The 24902-nt window shown below is 43.4% G+C and overlaps 2 protein-coding genes and 1 long non-coding RNA gene across 7 annotated transcripts in view; 2 read left to right on the top strand and 1 right to left on the bottom strand.

The window, feature by feature from the left end:
* Positions 1 to 6834, top strand: part of GEMIN6 (gem nuclear organelle associated protein 6) — an 8054-nt gene extending 1220 nt beyond the window's left edge. Inside the window, exons 2-3 of the mRNA XM_019549054.1 lie at positions 2941 to 3086; positions 5706 to 6834. Coding sequence (XP_019404599.1) covers positions 2959 to 3086; positions 5706 to 6081 — 504 coding nt within the window. The 5' untranslated portion in view covers positions 2941 to 2958 and the 3' untranslated portion in view covers positions 6082 to 6834. The remainder of the gene's footprint in view (positions 1 to 2940; positions 3087 to 5705) is intronic.
* On the bottom strand, positions 1373 to 16568 carry LOC109319466. Its single transcript, XR_002103512.1, has 3 exons — positions 16247 to 16568; positions 9547 to 9549; positions 1373 to 1384 (listed from the first exon to the last, which is right to left on the bottom strand). It is a non-coding gene; the product is annotated as an uncharacterized LOC109319466 (long non-coding RNA).
* LOC109319462 (serine/arginine-rich splicing factor 7-like) lies at positions 10246 to 17667 on the top strand. 5 transcript variants are annotated; one of them, XM_019549053.1, is made up of 8 exons: positions 10246 to 10424; positions 10840 to 11020; positions 11204 to 11308; positions 12280 to 12354; positions 12449 to 12550; positions 13594 to 13647; positions 16791 to 16826; positions 17412 to 17667. In XM_019549053.1, the coding sequence occupies exons 1-8, from the start codon at positions 10403 to 10405 to the stop codon at positions 17434 to 17436; spliced, it is 600 nt and encodes a 199-aa protein (XP_019404598.1). In that variant the 5' UTR covers positions 10246 to 10402; the 3' UTR covers positions 17437 to 17667. The 5 variants fall into 5 exon arrangements, with proteins under 5 accessions (XP_019404598.1, XP_019404594.1, XP_019404595.1 ...); XM_019549049.1 differs by having other exon boundaries at positions 10251 to 10424; positions 11204 to 11380; XM_019549050.1 differs by having other exon boundaries at positions 10251 to 10424; positions 11204 to 11380; positions 16794 to 16826.
* The last annotated feature ends 7235 nt before the right edge of the window (positions 17668 to 24902 follow it).

Genomic DNA, 24902 nt, shown 5'->3' on the forward strand with positions numbered 1-24902 from the left:
CACCTTGCACTTGTCAGTGTTGAAACCCATCCTGTTCTTGTCCACCCACCCCTGAAACCTGTCTAGGTCCGATTACAGCCTATTCCTCCTGTCTAGCATGCCCACTTCTCCCCACCTCTTAGTGTCATCAGTGAATTTGAACAGGATGCTTTTTACACCCTCGTCCAAGTCACTGATGAAAATGTTGAACAGTGCAGGCCGGAGGACCAAGCCGTGGACCGCACTGCCCACATCCCTCCAGGTCGAAAATGACCCATCCACCACCACTCTGGGTGCGGCCCTCCAGCCAGTTAGCAACCTATCTGACTGTGTAGGTGTCGACACCACAGTCCCCCGTTTTTTTAATGAGAATGAGGTGAGAGACAGTGTCGAAGACCTTCCTAAAGTCCAGAAAGACTGTGTCCACTGCTACCCGTGCATCTAAGGATTTTGTGACCTGGTTGTAGAAGGCCACCAGGTTGGTCTGACAAGGCCCTGCCTCTAATGAACCCATGTTGGTTGCCCCCCAAGCATAATCTCCCCTGCTGGCCCCTTGTGGACATGTGCCAGGATAATTCTCTCAAAAAGCTTACCCAGGACCGAGGTAAGACTGACAGGCCTATAGTTTCCTGGGTCCTCCTTCCTCCCTTTTTTGAAGATGGGAACCACATTGGCCCTTTTCCAGTCCTCTGTAAAGCCATGCCAGGGGTCCCACTATGACCTCAGCTAATTTCCTCAGCACTCTGGGGTGGAGATCATCCAGACCTGCTGATTTAAATACATCCAGTCCCTCCAGAAGTTCCCTGACTAGGTCCTCACTGACCTTAGGCCTGGGTGCACCTCCCTTGGGACCTATGGGGGTCCTGGTGGGGGGGTGACCCGGTCCCTGTTCAGAAAAATAGAGGCAAATAATTGTTAAATAGGTTAGCTTTGCTCTCTGGTGCAACAACCAGATTTCCTAGCATGTCCTGCAGAGGCTCCATGTTACCCGGTACCTTCTTTTTGCCCCCTATGTATTTAAAAAAGGACTTCGTGTTGTCCTTGATCTGGGTAGCTAGTCCCAGCTCCATCTCTGCCTTGGCCTTCCTGACCGCCCCCCTGCAGCTCTGAGCAACTGAGGTATAGTTCTCCCTGGTGATGGACCCTTCCTTCCATTGGGTGTACGCCTCCTTTTTATCTAGGAGACATTCCTGTATGCTTTTGGTGAGCCATGAGGGCTTTTGTGCCCTCTTGCCCCCTTTGATCCGCATTGGGATTACCTCCCTTTGGGCTTGGAGGATCATCTCCTTAAGGAACAACTGCTCTTCCTGGACACCAGACTCCTCTCCCCTCCCCTCCCCTTCCCTCCCCTCCAGGACCTCAGTGCCTCCCCAACTATTCTCCTTACCTCATTGAAATACACCTTCTTGAAGTCCAGGGCTGCTGCCTTGCTGCAGCCCTTTGCCACCTTGCGCTAGATGGTAAATTCCAGCGGGCGATGATCACTGTCACCCAGGTGGTCAAGCACCCGCAGACCCCTCACCAGGTTATCGCCTGTGGCCAGGACCAGATCCAACGAGGCATTTCCCCTCGTGGGGCTGTGCATCTCCTGGGTTAGATGGAGGTCCTGTAACTCGGCTAGGAACCTATGGTGTTGGGACACTGTTGTGATGAGGTCGGTATAAAAGAGAAGGGGTTAGAACTGGTGGATTAAGACCCAGGTCACACTTTAAAATCCCTGCTCTCCCCAGTATATTATTGTTCATACATGCACACACAAGCAGAGGAACAAGAATGAACGGTTTGGATATCAGTGACTTTCTGCTGTCCAAATGAAAACCACTTTGGAACCCCAGGATCCAGTGTGGGATTTGTGAACCTTTCAGTGAGATGCAGATTGGCTGCACAAGGGCCTTGGCCTTCCTGCACCTGTTTAGCAGGGACCGCTTGCTATGAACTATCACAGCAAGCAGAGCCATCTCTAGGGATTGTAGGGTCCGGGGCATATCAACCTGGGATGGGGGGAGGAATGGCGAGTGCTGTGTGACCACCCACAGAAGCTGGCGGGGCTGTGGTGGGATCTGTACGGCACTGTTCGCAAGGGCTCCCAAAGCACAGGGCCCAGGGCGATCACCCCGATTTGCACTGCCGTAGTGACAGTCCTGACAAGAGGGGTCCTTGCTAAACAGGTTCAGGGCAGGCCAAGGCCCCTGCGCAGCCAACCTTCACTGCTAGGCTCTTAGTGCTACTAGTGGAAAGATACAAACAATGCAGCAAGGAGTGAGTGTCCCCTCTACAAACTAAGAGGTGTATTAATCATTTTGAACTCGGCTAATGAGGAGGCTATTGCTTGTCTTCATGGATTTGCATTTGCTAAATAAGTAGTGGGATGCAGTCAGAATGCACACACCATCTCTCTCTCTCTCGATTTTTGGTTCATTCTAAGCAGATTTGCCTGAGCATTCCAGGGGGGACTAGGGACTGAAGGAATCTCCCAACCATCAAATAATTTCTTGTCCCAAAGACAGCAGCTACAAAGTAAAGAACACTCACTGACAGTGCTCCCTGCCTCTGTGGGCTTCCACCTTGTGTTCAGTCTTGTGCAAAGGTCTTCATTCCCCCTCCTTACATGACCTTTCAAGGAGGGATCCTGCAAACAGAGGATGCCTACCTGGCTATACCTGGGAAACAGAAGCAGTTTTGCTGTAGTTCCCAATAAAAGCCATTGGGAAAGGTTATGTATTTCAGCTTCCTGTACACAATTGGCAAATGGAAGTTTCAAGCAGTGTGCACCTTCAAAAATTATGAATTTTGATGGAAACAAAGTGATGACCATTTTATACACTTTTTGAATTAAACTTTAAAAAAAGTCAGAGAACATGTAAGAAATGACATGACTTAACAGAGAAAGGAGAAGCCAACTCAATGCTGTTGAAAGGGGTTATAGCAGAGGCACTAATAACTGCACTTATTCCCCTTCAGGTTCTGTGAGGGGGAAGGATGACTGAATGGCAGAGAAAGAGTCCTCTAGAATGGCAGACCTACTTAAACAAGGAGGCGAAAGTCACAGCTGCTGAGAAGCATGAATATGTAGGATGGGTCTTAACAGTTGACCCAGTTTCTGCAAAGTAGGTTTAAAGCTTTTATTTCTTTGTATGGTGACTGTGATAGACGATCAACAGACATGAGATCTGCCATGAAATTACTCAGATCAGAACTGGCAGGGTAGGAGTTGGTGACATCTTTTCCAGGTGACAGGGCCAAGGGACGGGAATCCTAGAACTTATGAGGTTAATTAATATAATCTCGAATTCCTCTTATTTAAAAGACTAGCAGTGCTTGAGAGCAGATGGAACGCCTGAACTTGGTTGCTGTGGATTCTCCCCAGGTTTACTCTTTTATCTGGGCAAAGTGCTCTTAAGACGTAGTTGCTCCCCTGATTTAGCACCAGGTGTAAACAGAGGATGTCTTTGGTCACGTCCAAAAGAAAGCAAGGAGGAAATATTGAGGAGCTTGCTTTCTTAAAATTTTGAACATACATATATAACATAACATGTTATTTAAGGTCCCAGTTTCACATTAATCCATAGGTGAACTGACATTCCTCCTGGCATATCTCAAGATTAGGGCTTACTGTATTTGAAGTCAATTAAAAAAAACCCCAAAACAAACCTTTACATAGTATTTTGCCTCTTGAATTGAACACAGTTTGGACAATGAAAGTGAAATAGGTAAGTTGCTTTCATTTTTGTTTCCCTGCACTGACAAATTGGTTTAGGCTGAAAAGACTGCAGGGGAATGATGACATTCCAGCCAAGTGTTTTAATGAAGAAAGAGTGCATAAGAGGGCCTAGGATGCATAAAACCATCTTAATAAAAACTTGTGGAACTTGTTAGGATTAGACACCAATACACCTGTCCTAGATCATTTTATTGGTTAACTTATTGATGACAAGTTTAAGGGTGAGGTAGTCTGTCCTTGAACACTAAGTGGAGCACAGTGGGTATCCAGTCCTTGTGGAACTTTGGGTATCAAAGTATTGAAAAGGTTTAGGAGCTTGCTCCATCACAGTCAAAACAGACAGAACAGTGTCACTATGAAATCTGGAAGGAGAGCCTTTACCTTCTTGCTCTTTATTGGCAATGTCACTTCCTTATGCTTAGAGCAGTGGTTCTCAACCTTTTTTGAATCAGGACCCATTTGTGAATATCAATGGCCAGTCCCAGCCCAATGCCCCTCACTCCTGACCTGCTGCTCCCAAGCTCCAGCCCCCTAGTGTGTGGGGCAGGGGATGGGTATGTGGGGTGGGGGTGAGGTATGGGGGGTCCCCAAGCAGCCCCTTGCAGCCTGGAACTCTGCCAGCCTGTAAGGAAAAAGCCACAGTTTCCCACATTTTTCCCCTTTAAAGGAGAATCCATTTTTAAAATTTGTTGATCCATTTTTTAAGTTTGTTCACAACCCTTTCACGTATTCTTGTGACCCACTTTTAGGTCGTGCCCCACAGGTTGAGAAATGCTGCCCTAGAGAGTCTTTCAGGAGAAACAAGACCTGAATTTTCTCATGTAAACACAAAAAAAATCCTTCTCTCTATAATCCTTTTCCTTCTCCCTCACCACCCTTCTAGCTTTTTGTGAAAAAACATTCAAGGCTCTTTTACATAACAAAGGAGAAAGAACATTGTGCTGTAGCCTAGTCCTGTTTGTAGCACTCAAGTTCTGCAGCCAAAACTGTGCGTGTCTACAGACAAATCTCTCTGTGGAGGCTGAATCCCCATTTCTGCTAGCAGAGTTACATCTCTGCTTAAAGTCAGGAGGATTTTGCCTCTGCCATGAGCTGATAAGTATAGATACTCCCATGACTTCTGTTGGGTTTGGCAGGCACTTCAACAGCAGCTACAGGGTGCGCTTTGCTGGTTGCCAGTCTGGCTGCTGCCTTGTAACCATATGGAACTGCCAGAAGCACATGGAAGCATATATGGTCTGGTGGCTGGGCATCAGCAGGTGCTGACTGCCACCAGGGCATAACCAGGTAAACTGAGTTAAGGAAGGTCTGAGATAGTTAATCTCCCTTCTTATGTTTATGCCTTATTAGTGATGACTTAATTCATGCCAAGGTGTAGAATGCTAAATTCAGGCCTCCAATATGTAATTTGGTAAGAAAAAAACAAACATACAAATTAAAGAGTTATGATGGTTGGGTATTCAAAGCCTTAACAGTGCATTTCCTTATTTTAGTATACCCAGTCACCCAGCCCTAATTTTGCTGTATGCTAGGTTTTGGAGGTTTATTATTTTTTAACAGAATATTCTACTGCAGGGGTTAGCAAACTATAGCCAGTCCACGGAGCCATTTGATTTGAACCACAGACATGGAGCTTTGGCAGCAGTTGGGGATAGGTGGCTTCGGGAGCAGTCACTTTTTCATGCCATTGTGGGGATGGCTGGGTTTTAGCACCTGCCCATCTATCTACCTCTGACCCAGATCTGGATCAGTCTGGCATGTAGCCTTAAACAGTTGCTGACCACTTTTCTAGTAGGGTAGGGCCAACATTTTAACAAATAAGTGCCTAAAATGTGTTTTCTAACTCTTTAACATGGTTTTAAAGTGAATCCTAGTGGGAACAGATAATGGTTGAGCATCTAGCTATTTATCTGGGCCCAGTTCTTAGCACCTGTAGTTTACATCTTGGCTTGTGTTTTTTTGCTTGGGTACTCATATTGAATGGTGTGTCCTCCTTTCCTTGCAGCATTGTTTTAGCTAAGCTCCTGGAAGATGAAAAAGTATCTGTTTCAGTTGTCTTGGGCCATGCTGTGCAAAAAGTCGAAATAGTGAGTGAAGGGGACAGCCCAATACAGGAACAGCTTGCTCACCTCTTTATGCCAGAAGAGAGCCAAGCCTACAGCCAGGAAGAGCTGGAGAGGAGGAAGAGCAGCTTGAAGACCTGGCTGGAAACTAATCATATTCCAGTCACAGAAGAAGGAGAATCACAGAGAACACTATGTGTTGCAGGGGTCTTAACAATTGAACCACCCTATGGGCCAGAAGACTGCAGCAGCTCTAATGAAATTATTCTGTCTAGGGTGCAAAGTTTGTTACAGGGCTATTTTGCAGTACCACAATAATGGACATATTGACAAAAGCTTTTCATTCAAATATTTCATATTTCAAGAATGGGGGAAAGGGTAGGTAGGTTATTTCCTTTTCTTAAGAATTGTTGTGTGTGATTGACAGGCTTAGTTTTCACTGGTAGAGCTAGGATGAACAGTGCTGCTGGGTTTGAGCTACATGGATTTTTCTGTATATGAGAGCACAAACAACAACACAGCAGTGTATCTAAGAGCAGGGGGTATTTGTTTATGTTTTTATTTTAAAATGTCATTTGTTATTAATGGTATATTTAATGACTCCAAAGCTAAAAGCTTCTTTAACAATGTGGTACCATATGAAAAGGTTAGGCTTTTTTTTCCTATGACTATATGATTTCTACCTTTAAACAATGCTTCTGAGTTCACATCCCCCTCTGACTAAACAGTTTGCCATAATATATTGTTTTTAAGAAGAAAAATTTGCGTGCTTAATCAGTACTTTCCAGGTTAAGCTAACAAGTTTAAATAACAAAGATGTTCTTGTAAAATTCTGTTTTACTGTCGATTTACACAAACCATATAGAATATTTATTAGAAATATTTGGCTGAGGGTTCTCCTGTTTTAGTAGAAAAATGTTGATGAAAATCCAGTACCATATGAAAGTTGCCATGTTAAGTTAGCATGTAGCTACAAGTTTCTAATTAAATTACGTTGCATATATGGTAAATTTGTTCATTTTTGACAACACTAAACTTCTTCATTAATACGACAACTTACGACAAACTGCTGCTTGTCTGAAATCTTGTGTTCTAAATTTCTCCAAATAACTTTTTTAATCTTCGTGGCTGCTCCAAAAAGAAAGAAGTGTTGGGAAATTATTTTTATTCTTGTTCCTTTATTAAGTCCTTTAGCAATCAGATAATGCTTTTGTTTCCTTGTAACGCTGTGTATTGTTGAAGTGGTATAAGGCAGCCTTACCAATGCGACACTCTGTATAACCCTCCAAAAATGAATTAATGGGGGGCGGGGTATCAAAGATACAGCTGCTGACAGAATCCCATCATCTGGCCTGTGGTGCTGCCCCTTGATCTGAAGTTGACCTATACAATGCACACTGTGCATCTGGTGGGCCAGGGCCAGTCCATGATCCATTCCATGCATAGCACCTGCCTCAGCCAGTCCAGGACTTGTGCTGCATACAGTGTCCTTCCCAGGCAGTCCAGGATCTATGCTGCATGTGACACTCCCTCAGTGCTCTGGGGAGGGTGCTGTGTGCAGCATGGATCCTGAGCTGGCCAAACTGGCGTCTGCATGTAGCACATGTCCCAAACTCCCCTCACACAGGTGCTGTGTGTGGCACAGTCCCAGACTGGCAGGAGCAAGTACGGGATCCAGTATGCAGGTATGGGGGCAGGCTCAGTGCTGTAGCAATGAAGTTTGGCTCCTGGGGCAAAGCCTGCAGTAGCAGCCCACCCTCACCTTGTACACAGATCTGGGGGGCACACCCTCCCCTCCCATCCTTCCCTAGGAGTGCATGTGGCAGCAGGAGCTGTCCTTTCCCTGTCCCCGCAAAATTAGCTGCTTGCTTTGGCACTGGGGTGGTTGCCCCACACACCCTCTCCCCACTTGCTATGACACTAGGCAAGCTCATTTGTGAGCCCCGTTTGGCCTCCAGGACTGGTCACATGCCATTTAACTGAACCACATGGCCAGATGAGTTTGACACCCCTGAATTAATATCGACCATAATCTTGAATAAATTCCCCTTGAACCCATCTATCAAATGTGATGAGGTCATTTAAAATGTGTGTCTTTTGCCTCTTTGCAAAGACATCTCAAGTTTGTGCCACAAGCATAGGAATGACTGCATTCCAGCTGCTTAGCTTGTTCATTTGCTTTGATTGTAAATCTTGTAGTTCTCTAGTTCAGCCGTCATTACAGTGCCTTAACTTCTGCTTATGTTAAAGATACTATCAACTTCATGTGGCCCATTTAAAACAGCAAGTCATACGAAGTCCAGGTGTTAAACATACCACAAAGTTGCTCTGCCAACTTGCAGTCCTATTTTCCTGTTTATCTTGCCTCTTGCAGGGCAAATGCCTCAAAAATGGGAGCCTAAGAGACTCCACCAGGGAAACAGTAGCACTGATAAGAAAACTCCCTGTAATTTCAGTTATAGAGATCCTGGGTGTCACTTGTAAATGTAAGAGGTAGAAATTATCAGGCAGAAGCATGATTTAAGTTGATGGTACCCCTTGAAGTGAGGTTGCTGCACTATATAATAAGAAGTACATACAGCGGTGTTTATCTTAAGCAAATTGTTTTGCTTGGAGAGAGCACTATATTCTGTATAGCTTAGGGGCTGTTTTTGTAAGAGGGATAGCCTCTACCTCCCTTATTATATGAACAGAGTTCTTAATTGGCTCCTTTGTTCCAAAGCCAACTATTTAAAAGAATAATAAATTTGAGGGTAAAAAGTATATCTTCAAGGTGTTTGTAACTGAAACCCTATACCTTGGACCATGTTTACCTGTCTGGTGTGACTCTGGTATCCAGATTAGCTGTCACCCATGCACCAGAGTTCTGTTTTTCATAGACTCTGGCTTTACACTGTAAAACAGCAGTGTAAAGCACAGTGAAGAATCTCACTGTTGCATGGGATGCAAGATGCAATGATGGAACTGTTGCCAGATAAGGACCAGCTGGAAGAGGTAAGATTTTTATTTCTTTTAGAGTTTTTCTTGGTGGGGAGCATGAGCTTTAGATGCAGAATCTTTTCACTCTTTTGTTTGGAATGGATTTTGGAATCAGGCAGTTAACCCAGTTTCCTTTTGGAAGGCTGGTTTAGTACTCAACAAAGTCTACCTGGATTCAGCAGTGTGTGTACAGCCACCACAGCTAGTATGGCTAATTGACCTCCACTCTGAACTGTCTCTTTGGAAGGCAATCAGCGGTTGTGCTAAGCCTTGCAGTGCTGCTTTATAGGTGTTCACAGGCCAGCAAGTGATGGCTATTACCTAAATTTCCAGCTAAGACTTATCATGAGAACAGCTATTTACAGTCAGTGTAGACAACCAATGAGATCTGTGATCAGAGCAGTTCAAACTAATGGTCTAGAACTACAAAGCTTATCATTCTTGACTAATCTCCGACCCAAAGGTTAATAACAGTAATGAATCTGTAAGTAAGGTGATATCTAAAGGCTTAGGCATAAATTGTTTAATGAAAATTCATTGCAAAGATGGTATTGCTAACATAATTTTTCTACATATTACATGTGGTTAGAATTTATTAACAGATCAATGTGTGTGTATCTGTGTAGACATGTACAAATATCTAGATAGATTGAGGTTTTTCTGTAGTGGTGTGTGAGTGCATACATCTATAGACAAGATCTGTTCTACTTGCAGATAATTTTAAAGCAGGTCTCTTAAATCTAAAGTTTATGGTGACTTTTTAAAGTGAGATTGTGATCTTTTTGTTCTATCCTTTGGAAAGACTTTCTTTTCAGTCTCCCCATGCTTTTTTGAAGGGCAAATTGAAGATGTATAACTTAGTTTGCAAACCCTGATGGTGCAACAGCAAAGCCTGACAATAGATTTAAACAAGTGCGAGCGGAAATGCAGTGGAAAGTTAAGAGGTCAAAATGTGACTGGTCCCTCTGGTTGTTAAGGACTGAGGAAGGATGAATACAAAGGCTCAAGGTACATGAAGGAAAGGGGTCTAGGCTTATCTGGTTTTGCTGCAAAATAAGCAACCAGCTGCATATAGACATAAAACTTGTTTTGGATACACTTTGCAACATTTGTCATCCCTGCAACTGTTTCTCTTCTATCCCTGAGGAAAACAGAGCTAGAGAAAATTGGAAAGTTTTCCTTCCCAATGCAACGCTTAAACTTCCTCGCCTGTTCTTATTACCAAGGATCCTGGTGTTCTCGAATAGAAAAAAAAAATCCCCAAATTTTCAGCTTTAAAAAAGTAACCCCAAATCTACACGTTTCCAGGTTTAAAATGAAACGCCACTCATGTAGAGAGAGAGATAGTGGCGTTTCGTTTTAATCCTGGAAGCATGTGAATTGTTTCATTAAAGCGCGCGGGGCTTTCCCGGGGGACACAGTCACTCGGGCATGGGCGTCGGGCACTAACGAGCGGAATCAGGACCCCGAGGCGGAGGTAGCGACTCGCCCCCAGCGCCCCACCCCCCAGGGCCGGAAGCAACGGCTCCACGCGAGGCCGCACGCTCAAGGGGCGTCCTTCCCTGCACGCGGCGCGGCGAGCCTAGCGCATGCGCATGCGCCGCGGCTGGTCCCGCTACATAAGGAAGGAGCACGCGGAGCCGCCGGCTGAGGGGAGACTATGTCGCGTTACGGGCGCTATGGTGGGTGAGGACGGGGCGCCGCGAAAGTGGCGGCAGTTGCTTTCCTGCTGCCCGAGGGCTGTCTTGGGAACGAGGCGATCGCGCGGGGAGGGGCGGGAGGGAGGCCGCCGCCATTTTGCGGTATCACGGGGCGCAGGCCCCGGGCACCCCGTGGGTGGAGGGGGCGGGCTGCGTTTGGGAGCGGGGAGCCGCGCGGCTGGAGGGGGGAAGGGGGGGACTCTAGGAGACGCAGGTCAGCAAAATGGAGGCAGCGCCAAGATGGTGGCTCGGGAGAGGGAGGGGCGCATGCGCGCGGGGCAGGGGCGGGCCGAACTCTTGGGGGGGGTGTTAACTCTTTCGCGCCGGTAGTTTCGGGCTAAGGGAGGAAGGACTCGTGGGCGTGAGCTACTGACAGGCGCTGTCTCCCTTCCGCTAGAGACCAAGGTGTACGTGGGCAACCTGGGTACAGGCGCTGGGAAGGGCGAGCTGGAGAGAGCCTTCAGCTACTATGGGCCCTTGCGTACTGTGTGGATTGCCCGAAATCCACCTGGCTTCGCCTTTGTGGAGTTCGAAGACCCCCGAGATGCTGAGGATGCTGTTCTTGGATTAGATGGGAAGTATGTAGGTATTTTAAACATTTAAAGTAGGTGGGGTGCTGAGCAAACATCACAGTACTTGCACAATTCTCTCTCTCCTGTGAGTCGTTAGAGTTAGTCTTTGGTTTTGTACAGCAAAAGTGCAATAAGGAAGAAGCGTGAAGTTTTGTAAACTGGTATGTGGTCTGGATTTCTCCATTGCAGGATAATTTGCGGCTCCAGAGTTCGCGTAGAGCTGTCGACCGGCATGCCTCGTCGCTCCCGCTATGACAGACCTCCAGCCCGACGGCCGTTTGATCCTAACGACAGGTGTTACGAATGTGGGGAGAAGGGTCATTATGCGTATGACTGTCATCGTTACAGTCGTCGGAGGAGGAGCCGGTACGTACGTGACCGGAGTGGTTGGTTGGTTGGTTGGCTAGGCCTGTTACTCTGGTAGTTTTTGTTAGCACAGAAGAGATTGTTACGCCGGTTTTGGTTATGGTTAACGTTAATATTATAACTAACTGTGCAGGCGTATGTTGCGATTTGTTGCTATTTCGTATGGACTGTCACTATCTTAATAATCAACCTGGTCAAAACCTTTCAGGTTTCTTCGTTTGAGTCAGTCGCCTTGATTCAGAATGTCACGAGCCTTAAGATTTCATGCTGAGGCGCCTTGCAAATCCGACACTTAAGATCCTCCTAGACCTTGAGGTGATCAGCATAAGAGGCCAGATCCCCTCGAGCCATCTACACCTAGCTTCACCTTATTCTTTAAGGGCAGAAAATTTGAGACGGTGACCGCCGTAACAGTAAATTTGGCTTTCAATTGAGGCCCCCCCCTCCGGTTTAGAAAGAGGAACACCAGATTGACCACATGCCCACCTAGAAAAATCTTCTTGCGTCAATCAAGCCTCACCCTGGCTCATTTGGCTGTCAGTTTGATCGTCGTTAGATTGAAGAGAACACCTAGATGCAGCGATCGGCTATAGATACTTCTAGATCGTCTAGATCTGCTAGACCTTGGGCCAAAGAGGGTCGACCTGCAAACTTGCAAGGTTTATTTTAAATACACATTACAGTGTTTTTTTTTAATTCTAATGTAATTCTGAAATGTAATTCAGCTTTTTTTAACATTTTTCTAGGTAGTAAAAATTGCTCAAGACAAATAGGCCCTGAGTTTTTCCAACTGGCAGACACTAGTTTTTTAGTTGTCTGACTTTGACGTCAGCCGAGGCTCGCTTGCGCTAATTCCTGGAATGTTGTTCTGAAAACTTTTGTCTCTAACCTAAAACTAGGTCACGGTCTAGATCTCGTTCAAGATCCAGAGGAAGAAGGTATTCTCGCTCGCGCAGCCGAAGTCGTGGCAGGAGGTGAGCCTTACCTTTTAAGCTGTATTTATTTTTAATTAAAAGTAGCATAGCAGTGTGCAACTGCGTATGTTTTCCTAAATCTTTCTCTCTGCAGATCCAGGTCAGCTTCCTATCGCAGATCCCGGTCATTCTCTCCTCGTAGATATAGGTCAGTCTCAACCCGCATGTCCCGATCTGATTCTTTAAGAAGATCAAGGTAATTGTTAGGCCCTGTGATTACCAGGTAGTATTTCCATTAAGGTAGTGGATTCCATGTATATTGGAGGACATGGGAGGAGGGTGCAAAGCCCATTCTCTAGTCCTTGATGGAGCAGGCTTTTTGAAAAATTGTATTCCTTAAGACCATCTTCCTTTTAAAAAGTTATATTGATCCTATTGAGTGAACTGGTGTTGAAGTAGAAATTATAAAAATTATTTTTGGCCTTTGGGTCACGCCTGGTAAACCTTTAGTTTTATATCTGGCCTTCACTTAAGTTTAGGTAGTACAGCTGTGTTGGTTGTAAGTTAGGGAAGGGTGAGGGGAATTGCACCTCTGGTGACCTCTGAACTACCAAATGTCCTAGGGTTTTTGTACATAAAAGTGAAGTTCTCTTGATAGGATTAGCTGTAGCAGCAAAGATATGTAATGTGTTTTCCATTCAGCTAAGTTTGCCAGTGTAGCTGTGTTAGCAAACTCTCCCATACTTAGCCTTACTTTATGGAATCTTGGTGTCTTATCCAGAATACCTTTTGAAGACCTTGAGCAGTTTTGGTTGTTTTAAACTACTACCAATTAGCAGCTACCGTGCTACTTCTAATAAGCTGGTAGTAGTTTTTGACAATGAATTGTCTGTCTTCCCTTTTTAGCTTGTGTCCCCATGGACAATCTAGTGAGAACTGAAGCGGGGCATTCAGCCTTCAAGTCTCTATACATTTGTATTCAACCAAGTGGTGCTGCTGCTACAAGTTTTTTGATCTGTTTGGCTTCTGATTTTTTGCTTTTGTGTCCAGACCCTGATAGACAAGAATTGCTGCTGTGAAACTAGTGATTAGGCTTCCCTTCTTTGAATTCCTTTGCTTGAGGGATCAGAACGCTATGCGTTCTTTCTATTCGTTAGACTAAGTTGCTATAATACTGCAGAAGACTTAATCCTCTTGTAAAATAACATTTTGCGTTTGCATGCACACCACCCCCTCAGCTTACATCTGTTTATGTAATTATTTTTTCTGCCCTCCCCTACCCCTGCACTCAAACTTTAGGTCTAGATCCAGGTCAAGATCAAGATCTAGGTCTGCTCTGTGGCCACGAAGCAGGTAAAATCATTATAATGAAATGAAAACTCTTAAGATTTCTCTTTCTGTTAAGTTTTTGAGGATTGAAGTGTTATAAACTTGTACATCCAGTTCTGTATTTATGCTAGATTTTCTTGGTATTGCCAGCATTTTGCGGGTCCCTTCAGGGTCTGACTGCATAATGGCAAACCATGGAAAAATCCTTGAAACAGTGAAGCAGGTCTGCCTGGGGGGTGTCTATCATATACCGGTTATTAGGAGCTTCTTTTTCATGTTAAGTCACTTGAAAAGTCTTGGTGGCATTTGTCTCTTGCACATTTGGGATAAGTCCCTGCTTGTAACCTAAAGGTGTTACTGTATTGTTGTGTTGCTGCTTAAATCATTCCCTTCTCAAGTCTCTGTTTTTTTGTTTTTTTTAAACTTCTTTATAGTCCATTGTGTGTACACGTCCAGGCAAGGTACCTGAAAAGCATTCATAAGTACCCCATCTCATGGTTATTGCGGTCTTGGTTATACCAGCTCTGGTGAACTCCATGTGCTGGGGATATATAAGAAATGGTGGTGTTGTGGCCAGGATTGTCTTGTATTGATTGGACCACAGGAATTAAATGTCTGGAAAGGAAATCCACATTTTTAGGCCTACTTATTTCATAAAGAACAGCTTGCATTTAGGAGTCATTCCTTCCTTTTGTGGACCAGGAATCTCCTGCCACCTAAATGGTAAAGATTGGATTTATACTGGGGATTCTGGAGCAGATTAATATTTCTGAATCATTTTATCCTTTTGGTTAGATCTGCAAATACTGTTTCCTGTGCTTTAAAGCTGCAGAACAAAAACAGAGTGCTCCGTTTCCTGCCACTCTCCAACTTTTAGTACAGGAATAGTTCTTAAAGAAAAATGGAAATTGCAGCTGAAGACAAAGGAGCAGCAATTCTATCTAGAGGAGAAAAGGAGATAAAGTACTAGCAGGAGCCATTTCTGAAGGAGAGAGAAAAATAGGAACAATGAAGAAATGCTGATATGAGTACAAGGATTCTGGGGAAAAAAGGGTGGTGGGGAGGAGGAAGAAAAGGCCTATCGTGTGTGGGGAGAGGTGAGCTCTGTCTCATTATCAAGATGTATTCTCCCCCTTTCTGATGCTTGAACCATGCATTGAATGTTAACATTGGTTCCATTACGTTCACTTAGCCATCCATGACTCATTGGTGAGTAAATGGCAGTGATAGGCAGAGTATGTTTAATTACACACACATTACATGTTCATATGCTCTCAACAAGCAAGACTTCTGAATAAACTTCTATATTATTGGTTACTCAGTTTTGCAGTTTTCAGACTCTGCTATTCTTTGTTCTTGCACGTACAGAGCATTCCTACTTAGTAGCTTTGATTTTAAGTTTCTTTGGAAATTCCTGTTTTACTTCAAGCATTTGTGGTCCATTGTGCCAAATTTTGGGGTTTGGATTAATATCAAAAACAAAAGAAAAGACAAAAATTTTGCCACTTTTGTTCATCACTTCCTAAACATTCAGTAGTAATCTTCACTTGAGAGATTAAGTAACTGCAGCAGAAGGGTTAACTGGCATTGTGTGAATGTTGAGCAGGTTTTACCTTATTTGAAATGTGTACTGCATTCATTGTAAATGAAAACATTTTCCTTGTTACAGTAAAAGTGTGTTTTATGAAATGGTTACTTGGATCACTGGGAGTCTTCATGGGTGACAGAGATCTTACCAAAGGGACAGCATGTGAAGCTCAGAATGTGGTTACAGGTTATTGCTCTGGCCAGATAAGGCAAATTAGTGTTGTATATTTCAAGAGGTTATGAGGGGAACAATTGATCAAGCTAGTTGGGAAGGCAGTAAGTTTTTCAGTTCAGTGGCGTTTGGTTACTTTGAGCTTATATATACAGAGTTAAATTTAAGGATTAGTAGTGTCAAATAACCAAGTCCAAGGTTATATCTGAGTTTTGAGAATCATTGTATGTTTTTCAAGGACTTCTGATTTGCCTTGCCTTGAATTCAGTGCAGTAAGTTTTATGTGAGAGAATAATGGTTGCCATTTTGGACAATTCAAAGTTTTTAGAAAGATGGAAGTTGAGGAAGGTCGAGCAACAGCTTGCCAAATTTGCTAGTTAAAAAGCCAGCAGCTTTCTTGGATGTGGTGTTGTAGTAGTTTTGAGTTAAACAGCCCTAGTGTAGCTTTATAGCTCTGAAATCTTCTGAAGATTATTCATTTTAAAATTTAAGAAAATAATCACAATCTTCAGTTGACATGCACACAACTGGGATTGAAGATGTAAGTAGAATGTTGTTAAAGCATTGAGATGAGGATGATAGAGTGTTCTGGAAAATCGGAGTTGGGATCAGATGGGAGATGGTCCAACTTCCAAATTTGGAATGGTGCTTTTGTGAAAATCCTAGCATTTTGAATAGAGGTCAATGTACTTGTATTAATTATTGCCACAAGTTTTTCTAGTAACTTTTGAAATGGTGACTTACCAAGATGAGTTTTCATGATAAATGAATTGGAAATACAGTATTTACTTGACTGCCACACCCCCTACCCCTCTCTCCCAAAATACATGCACCTTGTTATGGAAAGGAATTTGGAAAAATAACTTTTTTCTTTTCCATTCTTAACTACCAGCATCTGGGTTCAAGTGGCTGTCTGCTGGCCCTCAGTAGGGAGTGAACCACACCTGGCTTATTCCTTAGCATTACTCTGTCCCTAAGCTGGTAGGTTCAGAACTATAGTTCTGCTCAACAGTTATAACAGGGTTAAAATCAACTGGCCCTGAAGGGTGCGTTCTGGCTCTGTGTTGGGTTGGAAGAGAAACACAGTCCATGGCAGCCACTACCTGCTTTAACTTGGGACAGAAAATTGGCTTCCCACTTAAGACATGCACCAGTTTTGGAGGGCTGACTCTCTTTTTCAGGAAAGGTGTGTTACACAAGTAAATACAACATAAGCTTCAGTAGTATGTAGGACTAATAAAGATTAGTTTAAATCTACCCAAATGTTGCAAGCTTTTTGTTTTAAGTTGTAAATGATACATAATCTTAAATGAGATTTAAGGCTGTGGAGATCTTTTAAAGCTATTTTAAGTATGGATATAGTAAACAACATTTGAGATTTAAATGGTATTTCTTGCTGTTTTCTCAGTAGATCAAAGTCCAGATCACCATCTCCAAAGAGAAGGTAAGCTGAATTTCTACTAAAGGATTGTTGGGATCTGCAGTGGTCTTTCTTGGAAAATCAACTTTTATCAACATGGAAACTGCTAGTGTCTTCCCCTGGACTTCTTGCTTGAAAAGGCTAAAAAGTCTTGGTGGACTGATCACTTCAATGTGGTAACATCTTGATTTACATTTCAGACTCTCTTCCTTGATAACAGCATTATTAAGTGAAGTGTGACTGATAGCTTTCATCATAATCAGGGCTTCTTGACATTTACTGTACTGTCTCTTCTACATTTCATGTCAGAAAAGGCTTCAAAATCTTGTTACAAGACTTGTTCAGTATTACCTGTTTTTAAATTTAATAATTTTGTAGCAAACTTTTACAATATAGCTATCCTTTGAAGATATTTAGTAATAGTCCATAATAGATGTTTTATAATCCATATATCTTTAGTAAGCCATGTTGAACCAGCATTAATAAGAGTGCTCGAGGAAGACGGGCTTAGCATAGTATGGTTTGTGCGTGTTTTGGTGGCCTTGCTATATGTGCAGTTTCAAACCAATGGAAATGCTCCTACTGATTTCTGTTTTCTTTCTATTTCAGCCGTTCACCATCAGGAAGTCCATAAAGGAATACAAGTCCTGAAAGAATGGATTAAGATTACGAAATTAACCCTTTAGGAAGAAAAATATTTTGTTTACATTATTGTAAGGGATTTTGTTATGTCTTTGATATAAATGTAAGGGCTTAGTCCTAGGATATTTCTACATACTAACAATTGGCATGGATCCAGATCCCTTACAGTTGCCAAAAGTCATATCAATGAACAAATAAACAGATTTTTGTTTTAACATCTTGATTTACAAATGTGGGACTTTTTATTGGGACATTGAAATAATAAACAATGTATTTCTAACTAAACATTATTTTGTGGAAACCCTACTTTGTTTAACTTTTGGGTAATTAAAGAAGACTTGTGTACTCTCTGGATGTTATGCAGGAAGCCACATTTAAATAACAGGTATGGAAAATATTAGCCTCCCCAAAGCAATCTGCACTCTTCCTGTTTGTTCCACTCTCTCTCTCTCATGGCCTGGACCTTGTGTTTTGAAATGGGTGAAAAAATGGTGTATGAAGAAAAACTGCAAAGTGTTTATAGAAAGTGCATGCTTTTTGCTGCTTCACCATCTTTAGAAGTGGGTTGAAATTTTTTGGTTTTTTGCTTTGTGTATTTATATTGCTGATAAAACCAGAGTTTACTTCAAATAACCTCATGCAGCCCTCTGACAAAGCCAAGACACTAAGAGTTTTCTTGTCAAAACGTTGTGAGAATCTCTTCAGAATAACTCGGGCTTTTCTTAAAGGGAAAGAGTTGCAAATACAACTTTTTTTTTTTTCTTTGCAGCTCACCTTTTCACTAATGCATGTGTTGGGAAGCATAAAATACAGCTTTTTTCTTTTTTTTTTCTTTCCACAACTCACTTTTTAGACAAACTGAGAAACTGCATTTGTGACGTGCTTTGCAGCAAGGATGTAATCATAGTTATTTAAGGTATTGGTAGGTAGGCAAGATTAATATCTAGAATATAGCTAATCCTTGATTGAAGGGTTTAATGGAGTATGTCAAGCCCTGTTGGTAGTCATATAGGGAGGAGTTAAAGGAGAGAGCACTTCATGTTTAACCTGATCATAGCTGTCCAAGGCTCAGAGTAGCAAGGGCAGCCTGGATTCCTTGTAACCTTTTTGATTTCGAGAATTTTAACAGTTACTTTAATATTTTGAGTTCTCCTACTATAATTATATGGCTGCTTAACCATTCAAAGCAAACTTGTTTGAGCTCAGATGGACCATAATTTTATTTACAGACTAAGGTTGCGCTGTGCAGAAAGATTTTTGCACTAGCTCTAGAACCAAAAGCGTATGGGGCTTCACTAATGCAGCTGTGCTGCAGCTGATTCTTTAGATAGTGCAGGGTATCCGCATGGTAATACTTTGAAAATACATAGACTTCAAATAAATGGCGTACCAAACCTCAGAGCACAAAACTTGTTAACTTTAGGGTCATTGTGCCATTTCCCTCTTATCCGTGGGCTTATTGAGACAAGTCTTAATTTTATAGTTGGACTTTTACCAGCATTTGGATATATATGGTGTAATAGACTTGTTTATACATATTCTAAAAATAATAGGGTCCATGTATATCAGCTCTTAAAACGGAATGCTAGTTGTTTTTGACCGTTCCCCATGTTCACTTGCTCTTATGTTCACCAGCTGCTTTCCTGGGATTTTTTTTCTCTTTTTGAAAGTATATGTACATATTCGGTTCTTATATATACAGAACATTTAGTGCTTGGCAACTGAATGAAGAGTTTCCATTGCTAACTCTGCTGTAATTAATATCCATAAAACAAGTCTACTGTGAACTACGAGCAGGAGCTGACAGCATTGTATGATTATGCTGGAATGACTTAAATGCCCAGATGTTATGGCTTAAAGCATCCAGTTGTATGGAGTACTGATTACCCATTATCTGGAAGTTCTGCAGTATAATAAAAGTACCATATAAGATGGTGCTTGACTTTTGATCAGCTCTCTGCTTTCTGTACGGTTAAGGCAAACTTAATGCACAATAAATCTGCAGACTAAAATTGCTGTACTGGTATTTCCCTTTTTCAGAGAATTTATGCTTGAGGGTAATATAGAAAATTGGATGGTTGGGGCTGTACTTTAGGCTTTTACTGGCATACCTTAAACCAAGGATGGACAAAATGGTGGCTCTGGCTGGCAGCCAGACTCCACTTCCCAGCAGTCCCTGCTTGTGGCTGTGACTGGTTTCCATGGAGACCATAGTAGCAACAGCACAGGAGACTGATCCCAGCAGTACTGGCAGGGCATGCAGCTGGATGGGATGCTGCTCCGCATCCAGGATTTTTCAGTGGTGACAGCATGGTCCAGAACCAGGGCAGAGCCGTAATTTGCCTGCATGCCCCTGCCAGAGGCCTCTGGGAAACCCTGTCCCTGCACTGTCATAGTACTGCTGCTCCAGGGGTCTCCATGGAAACTGGCTGTAGAGACAGGCAGGTGCTGCTAGGAAATGGAGTCTACCACAGACCTGATCTGGCCCATGGCCTGGATTTTGCCTGCCTCTGTGTTATATTGTGGTCAAATCATGGAATACCAAAAATGATAAGATTTCTGGGTACAGAACTGTGCTAAAAGGGAGGCAGCATTCACTTTGGTTAATATAGCAGGCCAGGTTATTAGAGCCCATCTGCAAACAAAAGCAGGTACTTAATGGGGAACACGTGAAAGGCTCAACTTCAAGTGGTGTTGGGCTGAATCTCCTTTTGGTGCCTAGGGATTGCTGATGTCAATGACTTACTAAACTCCCATTACCCTTTTAAACTCTAGCCTGTATTATATAATAGAACTAATCTGAAAATTGCTGAGACTTCTTTATATTAGTGTTTCAGGACATCATTGCTTCTGCTAGTTTATTGCAACTATATATTTTTCCTGCCCTTTGAGGTCAGTGGGTTTTTTTGCCCCCATTCTACACTCACCTGGCCCATTTTGCTGTTCATTATTCTTTTTCCAGCTGCACCTGCAGATTTCTGAGTCATTACAGAGTCTGCCTCTCATGCCCATTGGGAACTAGGGCCAACTATTGTCCCTAAAGACCAGCGACTTTGACAGTATAACATAAGTTGCAAATGCAGAACTAGTTAAACCACTGCTTGATCCTTTGGGGGTGCTCTTGGTTCATTTCAGAGTTCCTGTTTACACTTCAGGGTTTGTCTGTTTTCTTTTGAAGGGGGGCATGGCTTACCTACTGCACTTACTGTACTTGGAGCTGCAGGCCAGGTCTAGTCCTTCAAAAAGGGCAGTACAACAAAGAGCACATGCTTGTGATTTTTCAGCATGTTTGTAGTGAAGGCATTTTTACTGAAACTTAATTTCCTTTGCTATAGCTCTAGCTGTCTTATCTGGACTGGGGAGGGCATGAGTACAGATCCAGACCCACACACTATCAACTCTTAGTCCAGGAATTAAATGGCAGAACTAGTCCCTACCATAGGGAGTGGGTGACAGGATTAGAACTATTATCCAATTGCTTTTCTAGCTTTTCATACTAGCTGCTTGGCATCTTTCCCCAGTCAACAGTGGCCACTGAAAGTAAAAATGTGCAGCTAGCATATTATTCTGAAGTTTTCAGATAAGAATAGTAGGCATAGGCTATTTGTAAAGACAAGAGTTCACACTGGTTTGGAAGGTTAGGGACCACATTCCCACCTCCTGCATTTCTTTCTGTGTGTAGTGGTGACTACTAGGATATATCATTTGTCAAGTGCTTTGCTATGAAAAGCTCTATGTGGACACAGACTCCTATACTTTGTTCAGGTCCTGACTAAATCAAGTATCTTCCTTAGTTACTTGTATGGTATCACACTAACTTGGTCACTCAATAATAGCGATAGGATTGCAATCAACATTTTTTTTCTTCATTGTCTCTCTAGTGGGGACTTGTCAAATCATGGAAGAGTAGGGCTGGAAGGGATCTCAGGTAGTCAGCTAGCCCAACCCTCTGCCGCAGGCAGAATCATCCCTATCCAAACCATCCTAAGTATATATCTTTACACTATTACTAAAACCGCTGCTGACCTTGACATACAACCACAAGGTACAGCACCCTAACCTGCCATGGTAAAGTAGGGGGACAATAATGGCCAATGCCCTGCTGCTGCACGGGTTGTTAAAATACACTCTAGAGATTCAAAGTAGAGGACCATGTACTCCATTACCGAGGAGACAAAGCTCCTTACAGTCCATACTAATCTGACCATGGGGTAAAATTCCTGATCCCAAATGTGGTAATCCCTCTGACCCAGAGTGCAGGCCCAAGACCCCCTAACCAGGAACTTCTGGGTTTTAGTCCCAGCAAGAACAGTAGCACATCACAGTCAAAATCCCCAGTCTTGGCTCCTGCCAGTACCCAGTATCTCCAAGGCAACTGAAAAAAACCCCACCCCAAAACCTCACACAAGCAGCAACAGAAAGGACAAAAAATTCCTTCCCAGCCTAATGCTGCTACTAGGAGGGCCTATAAGCATGAGAAATACCCATAATAGAGCACAGATATTGTTACTCCCACATCATCCCTAACCAATGCTTATCCAACACCTCCAAGGGACATTTCACAACTTCTATAGGTGGTAGAATCATACCATCAAAAGTACTGGGCTGAGCAGTACTTGAATCTTTCTGACATCTCTGAGTCAGGTCTTGAGCCAACTTGAAAATACCAAAAATAGATGGTAAAAACATTTATTTCTCTCTCTTAACAACCAATCTTTTATCTGCCTGCATTTCTCTATGGTAAACTGCATAGAGCTTATTTTAGGAAATGTTCAGTTTCAAAAGGCACAAAAGGGAGGAGCAATGCAAAGCTCTCTCTGACTTTTTGTTAGAGGGATATTGCTATTTTTAGTGCCCATTGAAAAAAATCTCAACATCAAACAAGAAGTAGAGGGAAATGAAGATAAAGCTGTGGTTTGCAGAAAGGCAAGTCAAGCGGCTGGCCCTAAGGAAACCGGCACCACCAACAGGGACAGAAGTAGCCCGCTATCCTCTCTTGTGGCCACCGATTAATTCAGGCTCCCACTTTTGCTCACATCCTTTTCTTCTATTTTAGCATACTTCCGCCATAGGACACTCATGTATTGAGAAGCAGAGGCTGTTTTCATCCTCCTGCTTGAAGTTCTGATTTCTTCATCACTGTGGCAGCAGAGAGCTGTGCTCCACAGGGGTCACTCAGGGTGAGGAGGCAAAGGTCCCACGGACTGAAAGCGGGAGTCACCTCTTCAACCTCACTCCTCCTTCCTCTGCTGTGCAGCCAACAGCTACTGCATCAGCCCTCTTGCAACCACTGTAGAATTAATGCAAACAGGCAAGGATTTTCGGGGGGGGAGGGGGTGATAGCTTCTATTCAACCAGCTGCATGGCTGGAAGAAAGTTTTCAAATGCCAGGCATTTTTCATCAGGTCTGAGGAGGAAAGCAAGCAAGTACAGGGTAGCAGACAGTTAGTGGAAGAAAAACTGGGAGATCAAGATGCATCCAAAGGGGGAGGTTCTGATGAAGAATGTCTTACAGTCAAAAGTTTGTCTAAATTTATTCCAATTATGCAGTTGGTCTGATATTACCCCCGCAAAAAAACCCTTGTCTTTTGCATAATTCCTGAACCATCACAACTACAACATCACTCTAGCACTATTATAGAATTAAGGTTTTTATAGGCATGCAATTTATACATAGGGTGACCTTATGTCCCAGATTAGCTGGGACAATCCCAGATTTTGTAGGATTGTAGCCTTCCTGGCTGTTGGAGAAACTTTAAGCAAAAGACCCAGACTGGCAGGAACTTGGAAGCCCTGGGGTTGGTTAGCGGTGTGTGAACATGTGGGCACACCTGGTGTCATCCTGGATTTCCCTAAAATAATAATGAACACCCTATATATACAAGTCAGTAGGCAGGTTAACCTAGTAACTTGCAGCAGCATCCTTTCGCACAGGGAGGGGGAATGAGGCTGAGGACAGTGTGCACCTCCAGTCTGGGGAGGGGGAGCTAATAACTAGGCCTGTGCGAAGCAGCTAGTATTCACTTTGGATTCAGATTCAGCCAATTCAGGGGACAATGGTTCAATTCGGTGATTTGAATCACTGTCCCAAATCGATTCGGCCACTGCCAAATTGGCCAAATCTCCGAATCAAACAGGCCCCATCCCCTCCCCGCTTTCCCAAGCCCCATCAATGGCTGCCCTGCCCAGCCCCAGCGCCCCAGCTCTTTAAAATAAATAAATAAATAAAAAAGCCCTACACTCACCTGCTCCTGCTGGGGGGAGAGGGTTGATCCCCGCTGCCCCCTGCTGCCCCACGCTGTGTGTGGGGGCTCTGCCACGAGTCCCCAGAAGCCCCGATGGCTGCTGCAGCAGCTGTTGAGTGTGGGGTTTTGGGGGGTTTTTTGGCTTTTTTTTTTTTTAAAGAGCCGGGACGCTGGGGCTAGGCAGGGCAGCCATTAACGGGGCTGGGAAAGTGGGTGCGGGTTGGGGGGCACAGGCAAGGGATGGGGCCTGGTGGGGATCCACCCATGGTCCCCTCCCCTACTTACTGGCATGGACTCTGGGTCCAGCTCCCTGCAGTGGCAAGTGGGGACTGCCTGAATCTCCGAATCTCTCTGAATCAATTTGGAGAGCTTTGAATTGATTCAGACCTTTTTTTGGTTGCCCAATTCAATTTGAATTCAGAGATTTGGCCACCAAATTGGGCCAAATCTCCTCCAAATCGAATCAGCACCTGAAGCTTCGCAAAGCCCTACTAATAACCCCTGGGTGAACCCATGCCCTAGCAGCTAGGGCTCTGCCAACCCCCAAACCTGTACTTCAGTGCTCAGCATGTCCCACCCTCTCCCAACCCCACTGCCCAGCACACAAAAATAGCTAGCTCCATATTTGCTAACACTGCTATGTCAGCTTCTGTTCTACAGTGCTTGTTTAAAAAGACTGAAGGTCAAATAGTTTTTTGTTTTTTAAATTATCATCCTTTGTTGCAAATATAATACATTACCAGGGATGAACTTAATTCTTTCAACCAATTTTTTGCTTAACATTACACCAATGAAAATCTTAGACATTAGCAATCAGACATCTCTAGAAGTATCTTATGGCACCAGGATGAGAAGTGTCTTCATACTTTTTCCTCAATTCTATTTTCTTCCCTTCCTGACTGGGTGCTTTTTGAAGCAATTCTGCTTTTAATAAACACTTTTAACAAATACTGAAATAGCTATTGTACTGAGCCTGCATCCCAATTTCACCACAGAAAACATACAGGAGCCAGCAGGAAGTTCCTTCCCCTACTGTTTCAATCACTGTTTCCCATTTCTTACCATCTGTAAAAGGACCGCTTCTAGATTATTCATTCACAAAGGAAATACATTCTTTACTGATGGATGGGGCTAAATAAGATTTGCAATACAAATGTCAAAACTCCCAAAATTGATGACCATCCCCATAAAAGTATTTCACAAGAAGGCACTG

Source organism: Crocodylus porosus, unplaced genomic scaffold (genome assembly GCF_001723895.1).
Source record: "Crocodylus porosus isolate Cpor-Errol unplaced genomic scaffold, CroPor_comp1, whole genome shotgun sequence".
Taxonomy (NCBI): Eukaryota; Metazoa; Chordata; order Crocodylia; family Crocodylidae; genus Crocodylus; species Crocodylus porosus.

What these genes read in the sequence shown, in the direction of transcription:
- LOC109319462 (XM_019549049.1), top strand. Translation starts at nt 10,403, where the DNA reads ATGTCGCGTTACGGGCGCTATG. An exon ending in GTCGCGTTACGGGCGCTATG is followed by an intron (nt 10,425 to 10,839) that starts GTGGGTGAGGAC and finishes CCCTTCCGCTAG; the next exon opens with AGACCAAGGTGTACGTGGGC. An exon ending in GCTCTGTGGCCACGAAGCAG is followed by an intron (nt 13,648 to 16,790) that starts GTAAAATCATTA and finishes CTGTTTTCTCAG; the next exon opens with TAGATCAAAGTCCAGATCAC.